This window comes from Microtus oregoni, unplaced genomic scaffold, assembly GCF_018167655.1.
Source record: "Microtus oregoni isolate MIOR12 unplaced genomic scaffold, Mior012 000000F_ref0000247, whole genome shotgun sequence".
Lineage (NCBI taxonomy): Eukaryota > Metazoa > Chordata > Mammalia > Rodentia > Cricetidae > Microtus > Microtus oregoni.
Window position 1 is genome coordinate 2,588,309 of NW_024543059.1, and position 12,257 is coordinate 2,600,565.

The 12,257-nt window shown below is 49.4% G+C and overlaps 1 protein-coding gene across 1 annotated transcript; it reads left to right on the forward strand.

The window, feature by feature from the left end:
• The first annotated feature begins 334 nt into the window (after window positions 1-334).
• Window positions 335-11,557, forward strand: LOC121448593 (aquaporin-11). Its single transcript, XM_041652726.1, has 3 exons — window positions 335-1,229; window positions 7,740-7,856; window positions 10,419-11,557. Exons 1-3 carry the CDS (start codon window positions 611-613, stop codon window positions 10,496-10,498), a joined length of 816 nt encoding a protein of 271 aa, XP_041508660.1. The 5' UTR covers window positions 335-610; the 3' UTR covers window positions 10,499-11,557.
• The last annotated feature ends 700 nt before the right edge of the window (window positions 11,558-12,257 follow it).

A 12,257-nucleotide genomic window follows, 5' to 3' on the forward strand; every position in this document is an offset into this window, starting at 1 on the left:
TATATTACATATATATGATATATATTGCACACTTACAAGAAAGTTTTGGGGTAAGTGAAGAAAAGTCAAGGCTCCTACACCCTGTGGCACAGGTCAAACCTGGGTTCTCACGCCCACTCCCAGTTGATTACAGCACCTGCCCGGAGGGACACCTCCTCGCTCCTCAACCTCAGTCTCTCTGTGAGTGGTGGTTTCAAAGATGACCTTCGGGGTTGCGCAGAGTTCAGTTTCCGGAGTGCGCCAAGTTCAAGCTGGCGACCTCAGGCCCGGCGCCGGGCGCTGCCACCAGTGGCGCGGGGGTCGCCTGGAGCCCTGAGCTAGGACGCCGGGCGCGTGCGCAGTGGTCTCGGGCTCTGCTGACCGTTGTCCCCCTCCGCCGCTGCCCAGGGACGGCTCCCCCGCCGCCTCGCCTGCCTTCCCCCCCCTCCCCGGCTCGGGTCACAGCTCCACAGCGCAGCCGGGGAGGGGAGGAGCCCTCCAGCGCAGAACTAGGGCTCTCGGCTCGGCCCGCCCAGAGGGGCGTGGGAGGGCGGGGCGGCGGACTTCGGACTCCAGCCCCCACGCTCGGCTTTCCCTGCCTCCCTCCGCTCTCCCGGGCCATCAGGGAGCCATGTCTGCGCTGCTGGGGCTCCGGCCCGAGGTGCAGGACACCTGCACCTCGCTGGGGCTGATGCTCTTGGTCGTGCTGCTCATGGGGCTGGCCCGCGTGATCGCCCGGAGACAGCGGCACAGGCCCACGGCCCACGCCTTCATCCTGGAGTTTCTAGCCACCTTCCAGCTCTGCTGCTGCACCCACGAGCTCCAACTGCTGAGTGAGCAGGAACCCGCGCACCCCACCTGGACGCTGACCCTCATCTACTTCTTTTCCTTGGTGCATGGCCTGACCCTGGTGGGCACAGCTAGCAACCCGTGCGGCGTGATGATGCAGATGATTCTGGGGGGTATGTCCCCGGAGTCGGGGGCCATGAGGTTGTTGGCTCAGCTGGTTAGCGCCCTGTGCAGCAGGTACTGCGTAAGCGCCCTTTGGAGCCTGAGTCTGACCAAGTACCACTTCAACGAGAGGAGCTTAGCTTGCAAGAATCCCATCCACACGGACATGTCCAAAGCGATCATCACAGAGGCCATCTGCTCCTTCATTTTCCACAGCGCTCTACTGCACTTCCAGGAGGTCCGAGCCAAGCTTCGCATCCACCTGCTGGCTGCACTCATCACCTTTTTGGCCTATGCAGGTTTGTCCTTCCCACAAAACACTAGGCTAGGCGGTACCGAACCCCCATGACCAGAGGTTCCAAGTTCTTTACCGATACATTTGAGTCCCCTACTTCGATGTGATGGAATACTTGCACCCTTCCCCGGGCCCCTTATTGTTATTCTGACCACTTTGCAGCAAGTGCCTAGCGGTTGGCGCCAACATACAGATCGTCATTCAGTGCTGTTTTGAACACCCAGAGAAAGCAGACACTCCCGTGCCGAAACTAAGATGTCGTTAGATTACTGCCAAGGGCTTAGATAGCCTACAAGGGGCTGTTTTAATGTCAGAAAGATGGCTTATCAGTTACGGCTTTCATGCCAAGCTGGTATAGATTGCTTTTGACACCCTTACTGAGAAATGATCCCGGCTAAAGTTCCTTCCAGCTTGAAGTGCATGGTTGGTCAGGAGTTAAGAGTGGGAGCAGAAGTTCCGTTTCGCGTTTCCTACAGACACTTGCCGTATTTCCTTTTGGAGAGTTTACACGGGAATTTTTAAAGTAATCTAGCATGAAAGGTGTGTTTCAAAATTAAATTGTGCTCAAACAAGCTCTTTAAAAGCAAGTAAGTCTCAGCTAGGTGTGGTGGCACACGCCTTTAATCCCAGCACTTGGTAGCCAGAGGCCAGAGGGTAATGGTAAATTCAAGGCCAGACAGTAGTAAATACTGAAATCCTGTCTACGGAAAACAAAACAAAAACCAGAAAAAGATCTCCAGAAGTCCTATTTACTTATTTACCTTGACAAACCTTGACTTTAATGATAAGATGTGCCTTAGTGGGTCACTTAAAAGGATGAAATTCTTTACTGGGATTTAGTGGAATTATAAAAATGTTCTAGAGGCATGAATACACTGAAGGAGACTTATAGTAATAGTCTCTTCTCCCACTAAAGGTGGAGCCATGGGAAATGGTAAAGAGCTCTTCCTAGCATCCGTCAGGCTCTGCGTTCAGCCCCTGGTGTGGCAAACAAAATTCCTTTAAACTGAGGAAAGTATATTTCAAGAGTGTGTTTGACTTCCTAGGGTAAGATGAAAGACTACCCAATTTTCCCTTCTTTGAACCTAGTACTAGTTTCTTAGTAGACGCACATGAAAATCCACTGTGGGGGCACAGAAGAGGGCAGGTGCTTATCTGAGGAGCCAGTGCATCAGCTTCAGCTAAAGCAGAAGCATTGCTATGTGTGAGCCCTGTTAGCCACAGCCTTGTATTTGCCAATTAAAGCAGAAAAGAGCCGGGCAGGTGATTCATGCCCGTAATGCTAGTGCTGGAGAGGTAGAGGCAGGAGGATTAAGGTCATCTTCTGCTACATGGTGGGTATGAGGTCAGTCTCTAAAAACAAAAAAAAAAAATTGAGATTTGTTTATAGTTATAAAAAAGAAAACCATTCATGACACCCAGATCTTTCTCATTCTGCCTCACTCCCCTGCCTCTGTTGACTGTTGTGGTGCTGGTGTTCTTGTATTTTTATGTTTTTAGCACCAAGTTATGATTCCATAAATACTATGCATACTATTAATTGTTCTGAGCTCAGAATGTAGTTCACAGAAAAAATGCTGGTGTATGCACATGGCCCTGGTCTCACCCAGGGGTAAAAATGGCATTCCAAAGAGAAGCAGAGTGACACTTTTAGTCCTTCATGAGTAAAAAGCCAGTGGAGGACTCTAGAATGCCGTTTGGAGGGCTCTGAAACTCTGCCGGTTTCCTGAATGTGACTACTCACATTACCTGGGGGTCTCAACAATCTGTGTTCAGATCACCGAGGCGGTGTAAACATATGCCCACCTGGCGCAGAGATCCGCCTCTCACTGCCCTTGGAAGGAGCTCGGCAGTGGCGCGGGTTAAAGTTCTCCCCAGGTGATCCCATTACGAAACCACGGTTGTGAACGTCGCTCTGGAGTCCAGACCTGCCTTGGCCACCTCGGCAGCCGCTAGCTCCACGTGCCTGTGTAGATGAAAGCATGGGCACCGCAGGCAGCAGGCCCATCGCACATCCGCTCACCGCACTGCACTGCAGCTGGTGGCTACGGCATTGGACGGGGCTTGAGACTCCAGGGCTGGAACCAAACACACAGCTAACTAGCTACATCAATTCAGTCTATTACAGATGTGTTTTTCCACTGTCTTTCTACCAGTATAAGGGCGATAAGTCCCCCCAGGGTACCTGATACAGACCGGATCACTTTGCTAAAGATTCATGAGTCATCTTAATTCTTACGATCATCCATGGATGAGCACATCGCTATTATTCCAGAGTGAGTAAAACAAGTGACAGCCAGCAGTGAAATGCCTTGTCTCGGGCTGCAAACCGTCTAGGCTGGAACCACGGAACCACTGCTCAGGCCACTATCGCGCTTCCTCAGGAGTTACAAAGGCGCGCACGATCACGTACGGCTTGGGAATGAAGAGGGAATGAAGTTCTGACGTACGCCATGTAGACGAACCTGACGTGAAGCCGAAGAAGCCAGGCACAAAAGGGCCAATACTGTGTGACTCTACTTCCAGGAAACAATACAGACAAATTCCAAGAGTAAGGGAGTAAATAGAGGCGACCAGAACAGGGTCGAGGAAAGAACGGGTAGGGGTGCATGATTGAGTAGGTGCGGGGTTCGTGTTTGAAGCAATGGAACGCTTTTTGGAAAGATTGGATCAGGGGTGTTGGTTGAGGCCTGTAACCTGGGGAAGCTAAGGCAAGAGGATGATAAATTCAGGTAAGCCTGGGCTACATAGTGAGTTTGAGGCCAGCCTAGGCTACACGAGATCCTATCATAAACAGGTTGGAAAGGAAGAACACTGGGAAAACTTCAGGGACTGGGATACTTCTGGGAAAAGACTACGCCATCAGCAGGCCAGAAAGCTGCGAACAGCAGATGGCAGGCTTTATGACGTATGTGCATGTGGGAATTTAACATTTTTAATTATTAAATGATTCTGTTGCCAATGAATCCTTAAACCCTGGGTTAAACAGGCTTCTAATTTTAAGGTCTTACAGAGACATGGCTTTGCTTCTATGAAGTGTGAAACTCCAGGAGGAGGGTGTGGAACAGGCCTGAGGTCCTTTTATCCAGAGTGGGTGGCCCCAGAGAAGCCACCTTGGAAAGGACCACACTTACACTTATCACCACCGGTCAGACGTCATCACTGCTCTACAGAGAATGTGCCTTGGACTAGGTGAATGTCTGGTGCCGATTTGAGCGCAGAGCTGCAGGCTCCTAGTGTTGTGTGTGGGGCTCAGTACCCCATTCTTATGGCTGGAGGCTCAGACTATACACTCTGAATTTTCATGTGTGAACAGAGGCATCTTGTCGTTACCACGTACATACTGACTGGCTCTCGGCTTTCCTCACAAAAGAGAAAAGCTTTGTGGGTAAGCAGAGCCATCAACTGTCTTTTTTTAAAGACGGAGTCTTTTCTTGCTGTGTTGTTACCCAGGCTGCTCTCAAATGCCCACTTAATTGATCCTCCACCTCAGCTTCCGTTCTCTGAAAACTTATTTATTTTGTATGTGTGTGTGGGGGGGGGGATATACATGCTCTAGCCCCTATGTAGACAGCTGAGGACAACTTGATAGTACCACATCTCCCCTTCCACCATGTGGGTCCCTCGGGTTGTCCTCAGGTTGTCAAGCAAGAACCTTAAGCTTCAGAGCCACCTTGCTGGCCCCCACCTGTGCTTCCTGAACAGCTGGGGTCCCAGGTATGCAATGCCAGGCCCGGAACTGCCGAGCTGTAAGCTACTGATGAAGGTAATGGAGAAATGCATTCACTTTCTGTGCATAATCAGGTATTTTAAAACGTTAAGCATGGATGTTGTCTTTATTGCTGTAGTTTCTCGTGTGTAGAATTTTAAACTACACGCTGTCTATGACATAATGCCCGTGTCCCCTACAGAGAAAGCTATGAGCAGAGCTCAGACATGCTCTCCAGATCTGGAGCTAGGACCCAGCAGATTATCACCGCACAAGCAGCCAGACTTTCTAACTTCTCCCCGCCCCTCCCTGGAGAAACTGTAGTATTTTTACTTGATCCACCATCACTTCTGGGTTTTTAGTATCCATCCAGCTGGGACTGCAGGTGAGAGTATTTGTCCAACGAAAAAGAAACTAAGAGCTTAAATATATCTTCATTTAAAACAGGAACTAAATAAAACGAATACAATCACCAATTTCCAAATGAAAACTAGTTTCCAGACAGGTGAGACAGCTCAGCGGGTTAAGACGCTTGCCACCAAGCCTTACGACCTGAGTTTGGTCTCTGGGACCCACGTGGTGGGAAGAAAACCACTCTGAAAGTTGTCCTCTGACCACCACATGAATGCTGAGGTACCCAGGTGCATCCCCTCACCAGATAAACCCAAACACCAAAAACTAGTTTAAACAATGGTCCCAAATTTTTCACAACACCAGTCTAATTTTGCTGTTAAGAGGCCAGGTTGAGTTGGACTGTGTGCCCTTAGGTATTTGTGTCCTGTTTCCCCATCTTTGAGATGGGTACTGCTATCTCAGCGGGTATGAGGAATTGCATTTCAAACTCACAGCTTGCTCCTGGCATAAACGAGGAAATGTGGCTTTCGTCCCTATTTCTCTGCCCTGCCATTTCCCACGGGTCTCCTGTATTGTGTGACCATTTTTGCAGAATTCTAATCGACCTCACATTTCCTTTAGCCAGAAGTGCGTCATGAAGACCGCCCAGCACAGCCACCAGAGCCTGAGGAGAAATTCCCTCCCAGCTAGAATCCTGAGGCAGCGCAGAACAACCCACCCCCTCCGCCCCCAGGTGTGGGGTGTATACGTGAAGGACCCAGGTGTGGGGTGCATACGTGAAGGACCTAGGTGATGCTGATATTGAGTAGATGGTTTCATTTTGGGGCGAGACGGGCAAACCTGAGATCACTTGTGCAGCTGCTTCTGTTTCGGCAGTAGTGGGATCAAAAGCCAAGAAGGCTTGCTCACATCTGGCCGCAGGTGCTTGTCACCTGGGGCACCTTGGTTCCCTCCACAGAGTCTCTCGTCCTCCAGCAGCCTAGACTACTAACAGGTGCAGAGCATTGTTCCAAGAAAGCAAAGAAGTGGGGGTCCAGACACCACAGCGACTCAGAATTTTGCATCCAGAACGCAGCCTGACCTCTGCTGCACTTTGTCAGTTCAAATCACAGAGCTGACCCTACCTGAGGGACGCCATGGTCCTAGTCGCAGTTCCCACAGGCCCGGAGGGTTCGAGGACAGGGAAGGGACAGAGCTTCAGTTCCAAGACGTAAGAGATTTCATGAAGTCGGACCTAACAGTCTTCACATGCCATGGCCCGCGGTACTGAAGCGAAGCAAACAAGTGGTCGGTCAACGGCTCGGGGCGTTTCTAATGACAAAGATCTGGACGTCTTTACGTTTCTGCCCATGGCATTTAGTACAAAGGAGCCGAATTTACTCTATTTCTGTGGAAACTGTAAAGAGCAACTGCCAATCAAACAATTCTCTTGAACTTAGCGCTAAGGGTCCCCAGATCTCATTAGGGCTGACATTCCACGGTGGCTGTTGGAGAATGATTCTGATGTCCTCAGATGACACCCGTTGTAGCTGCTGGGGCACGGGTCGCGGTTGGTGAGTTTAGTTCACTGCTCAGCAGCCTCCTCTCAGCAGCGCTGTTCCTGGCCTGGGAAATCTCAGTAGTGAGTCCCAGGAAAGGCTCCCAATTCCCAGCTCCCCTTGACCCCATTCCATCAAGACAGTTAACATGCTACAGAGGCCCATGTCTGTCACAGTTCATGTGTGTGAAGAAGCGTCCACTTGGAAGGGGCACGCCACGGGCACTAGCAAATACACCGCTACGGCTCTGCCAAGCAGTGTTGGTCAGTCATCCAGCCTTCCTTCCCTTGTTGGCTATGACTACATCAGGAGGCCATTGTGGCCAGGCTGGCTGCCACCACATCCAGGATCCACCTGTCTCCACCCCCAATGCTGCAGTTAGAGCACATGCAGCACCTACCCGTCTGGGGACTCGAACTCGGGTCTCCCTTCATACTCCTGCAGCAAGCAGTCTGGCCCTCATTTCTTAATCCTTGTAACTGCTGTCTTTGAGTTCTGCCATTCAGTCACCTAAGCACGCTGCTGATGGGAAAACATGGATGCACTAGGAATGCTTCGGTCTATTTTACTTTCCGTTTTTCATGAAAAGGCACGCGTGTGCTCAGGAGGGGCTGCACCATTTCCTCCATACACAGACACGCGTGTGCTCAGGAGGGGCTGTGCTGTTTCCTCCATCCACAGGCATGCGTGTGCTCATGTGTGCTCAGGAGGGGCTGCACCATTTCCTCCATACACAGACACGCGTGTGCTCAGGAGGGTCTGCACCGTTTCCTCCACACACAGACACGCGTGTGCTCAGGAGGGGCTGTGCTGTTTCCTCCATCCACAGGCACGCATGTGCTCATGTGTGCTCAGGAGGGGCTGCACCTTTTCCCGTCTAACCACAGTCCCCTCTCACCTCTGTCACTCACAGGAGGGAGCCTCACCGGAGCGCTGTTTAACCCGGCTCTGGCGCTGTCTCTGCACTTCCCCTGCTTTGATGAATCCTTCTACCAGTTCTTTGTAGTATACTGGATTGCTCCTTCTCTAGGTAAGCATATTTTTATTTATTATAGGTTAGGGTATTTAATAGATTAATTATGTGTGTGGGTGTTTTTTGCATGCATGCGTGTGCACTGCTTGTGTGCCTAGTGCCCTTGGATCTCCTGGAACTGTACTGTAGTTAGCGGATGGGTGTGAGCTGTCATGTGGGTCCTGGGAATTTTTGTTTTTTGTTTGTTTTTTGTTTTTTCGAGACAGGGTTTCTCTGTAGCTTTGGTGCCTGTCCTGGAACTAGCTCCTGTAGACCAGGCTGGCCTCGAACTCACGCCACCACCCGGCTAACCAATTGCTGTGAAGAGCAAACAGCGCTCTTAACTGCCGAGTCATCTTTCCAGCCTCCAAAGTTAAATATTTTAAAATATTGTATCTCAAAATATGACAATACATGAGCCAGGAATGATGACACATGGCTTTAATCCCAGCACTCAGGAGGCAGAGGCAGGAAGATCTTTAAGTTAGAAAGTTTGAGGCTAGCCTGGTCTACAAAAGCAAGTTCCAGGACAGTCAGGGATGTTACACAGAGAAAACAAAACAAAACCACACAAGAATGTTATACTATCAATTTCTGAAGCCAGAGAAGAGACAAAAAGAAAAACTTAGCATGCTAGAAAAGCATTTTTATTTCGTGCTGTGTCCCTGGAAGCTGCATGTGCAGGGGCATTCACCCGTGTGTACATGTGGAGACTAGAGGGTGATTTTTTGGGTCCATGACTCTCTATTCTTATGATAGAGAGCTCTCCCGTTCTAGCTAGACTGACCGGCAGGCGAGCTCAGTGTCTATCCATCTCTGTCCCCAACTCCAAGGCTGGGCTTACAAGGCACATGCTGCCACGCCCAACTTTTATGCAGGTACCTGGGATCCAAATTCACGTCCTCATGATCAAACAACAAGCACTTACCCACCAAGCCATCGCCCCAGCTCCTGATGCTGTGTTTGGACAGACAGCTGCAGATATGGTTTAGCGCTTCCCTACTTGAAGGGAACAATGAAAGGTCATTACTTCCATTCAAAAATAATCCTTCAGTTGCACCTGGAGTGGAGCCTGAAATTCTAGTGACTGCTGAGGCAGGAGGATTACAAGCATAAGGCCTGCTTGGGCTACAAAGCAAGTTCAAGTCCAGCTTGGACAACTTACTGAGACTGTCCCAAAATGCAGTGTGAAAACCAGGACGAGGTTATAGTGGTAGAGAACTTGCCCTGCATGCCCAGGTCCTTGGGTTCTAATCTAGGCCATAATAACTTTTTAGTAGCCAGAGACGTGGTTCTGTTGATAGAGTGTTTGCCTGGCCCTGGGCTCAGCCCCAGCGCTGCATAAAGCTGGGGATGGTGGTCACGCCTGTAGCTGGGGATGGTGGTCAGCCTGTAGCCAGGGATGGTGGTCATGCCTGGAGTCTCTGCACCCAGGAGGTAGAAGCAGGAGGAGCAGAAGTTCAAGGTCACTCTCAATTACTCAGAGAGTTTGAGACCAGCCTGCACTACAAAACTTATCTCAAAAATGATAAAATAAATCTTTTTTTTGCACTAAATACTTTTCCCCAAATTTGTGAGTTCCAAAGCAAATATCATTTAATCATTTAGGTTGCTTTCCATATTTGTCAAAGAGCATCCTGTACAACACTGTCGTCCACGTAGCCTCACATTGACTCCTAAGTCCCATCCGCGTTACTGCAGTCGGGATCAGGACGGGGACATGGCCCACGAAGTGCGTCCGTAGCATGCTCGAGGCTCTATCCATCGTATCAGAGAAACAAAAACTCTTTTAAAGAGGGATCAAGGAATGTACTATAAAGATAATACGCATTTTATATATTGCCAGTGTTTATGTTACCAGCATTTCTTCCTTTTACTTAGTCATCAGCTAAATAAAATAGGCAAAACACCTATACAATAAAAGTAATTTATAAAAAGTTAAAAAAGATTGAAGATTTGAGGTTGGAGGCACTACTCAGTGGTCACAGCTTCTCTAGTGTATGCAAAGCCTGGATTGAAGACACAACATTGCAAAAACAACAAACACAAAAACGAAGCATTACTAATTGTTTTAAACTATAAAGACTGAAGCACTGGTTTTAGGTATTTGCGTGGGACACATCTGTAAAACCCGCTATGATGGCCCATGAAGCCAGAGCGAGAGCCTCACGTACACACCCAGACACTCTGGGTGAATATCCCAAGGGAGCTATCCAGGTATTTCCTCCCTTGGAGTCCCACCTACTCTCCAGAGATTTTTCTTTTCTTTAATCTATGTTTGCTCTACTTTAAAACAACAAAAACATCAAAATGTGAGAACTCCTGCCTCCCGAGCCACCTTTGAGGCGTGGAGAAAACTCGGCCACTTGGCGGGGGAACAAAGGACTTAAGCGCAGGGTTTCTCACCGGCCAGGACTGGAGCGAAGCGGAAGTAGAGCGAGTCCCACGGCTTCAGTGCCGTAACCCCCAGTGCGCACCGTTGTTGCCGGACAGAGAAGCACAGAAACGCGAGCACAATCTTAATTTGTTCCCACACAGCCACGACCGCCTTCCCTACAGACTTTGGGTTTTGTCTTCCAGGCGTGCTGCTGATGATCCTGACGTTCAGCTTTTTCCTTCCGTGGCTGCACAACAACCAAACGACGAACAAAAAGGAGTAACGACTCCCACAGACTCAGACTCAGTCACCGGACAGTCTGACCCACGTGACCCCCTCTCAAACTCGGGCCGCACTGGACTCGCCGCTGTCTCAACGTCCTCTGTGGACGGCGTCTTAATGTTTTCACGACCTGCACTTAAAATTACTGTGAAAATGAGGTAGCCTGTCTTCCCAACTAAGACCTGTTCTTCTGAGTGATGTATTAAATGCTGCTAGAAAAGGCTCATTCATTAATCCTCTATAAATCCCCGGTGATTACTCACCGTGATAAAAAACCAAGTGAATACAAAGTTAAGTGGGGGAGGACCAAAGAAATTCTGTACTGACCCTCTGAATGACCTGGGCTCTAAGCTCAAGCGTCACACTCGGGGAGCGAGAGGAGGTGCTTTTTGGCCACATCTCAGTGACACCATCAGTGATGGTATCTCTTAAAAGAAGAGTTGGTTTGACACAGGTCTCACTTGTGGCCTGGCTGCCCTGCAGCTTCCGTCTGGACCAGGCTGGCCTCAAACGTGCAGTGATCCTTTCGCCTCTGCCTCCCAAAGGAGATTACAGAGGTGTGCCGTCACAAACAGGGTTTATTTTTGTTTGGGAATATGGGCTCACATGATGTAGCCCAGGTTGGCCTTGAACTCACCATCCCCTTGAGTGCTGGGATTATAGATTCATACTACTGCAACTGCCTCAGGTTTCCTAACTTTTAAATAAATTCTAAGCCTGAAACGGTTTCTCTTAAGTAGCCGGTTTCAGCCAATTGTCTTAATAGGAAACACCCCACAGCCGGGATTTGATCTCTTCACTTCCCAATTGCACTTGACAGCTCCCTGGAGATGCAGCTGGGTTCTTGCTCTGTGGCTTTATTTCTGTAATGACGCACTGGCATGCTCAAATGACATTCCAACGACAAACCGTGGGAACGAGTTGTTCACCTCCAGTTTACACGCTCAGAAGCTAAGCCTAGAGGTGTAACTCTACATGAGCTTCTCAGCAACAAAAACTCCTTCCAGCCCGCAGAGACTGGAGGAAAAGGTTCTCAATATTAAATTCTTTTTATGAAACTTAGAAACTCAGTATTTTCCTTTCTTCTTTTTGTGTATGTACATGAGTGCATGTATGTGTGTGCACACGTATGTGCAGGTGCACCAGGACGTCAGAACAGGATCTCCTGGAGCTGGAGTTACCTCTGGAAGAACAACCAGTGCTCTTAACCTGAGCCATCTCTCCAGCCCCAGCAAGTGCTCTTAACTGATGAGCCGTCTCTTCAGGCCTTTAGCGTTTCTTCATTGAAAGCCTTATTAGGAAGTCCAATTTTTTTTAATTTAAATTTCTATCTCATTATTTTGTGTGTAACATGTGTCAGTACACGCTATGGCACGTGTTCGGAGAGCGGAACCCATCTTCACGATCTCCGCTTCCATGTACTTCAGCTTCCTTCCATCTTCCCTGAGATCCTGGTGATGGAACCCAGGTCGCTAGGTCTGGGCTGCGATGCCTTTACCCCGCCGGGCCATCTTGCTGGCCTTGAAATCTAATTACAAAGATTCCAGGCCAGACAAGCTACACAAATTCCTTGACCACACTACCGGTTTTATGGTGTGTGTGTGTGTGTGTGTGTGAGAGAGAGAGAGAGAGAGAGAGAGAGAGAGAGAGAGAGAGAGATCACCTGCTTGAGTAATTATGAGCATTCAGCTGGTAAGTTGCCAGGTAACAGCACTGTGTGGTGGGGAGCCTCCAGACAGTGGCTGGGGCAGTGTGTTACT

Bases quoted from the DNA above. Each gene is read 5' to 3' on its own strand.
- LOC121448593 (XM_041652726.1), top strand. From the start codon at position 611: ATGTCTGCGCTGCTGGGGCTCCGGCCCGAGGTGCAGGACACCTGCACC. The intron at 1,230-7,739 runs GTTTGTCCTTCC...TGTCACTCACAG, and splicing joins CACCTTTTTGGCCTATGCAG to GAGGGAGCCTCACCGGAGCG. The intron at 7,857-10,418 runs GTAAGCATATTT...TTTGTCTTCCAG, and splicing joins CTGGATTGCTCCTTCTCTAG to GCGTGCTGCTGATGATCCTG.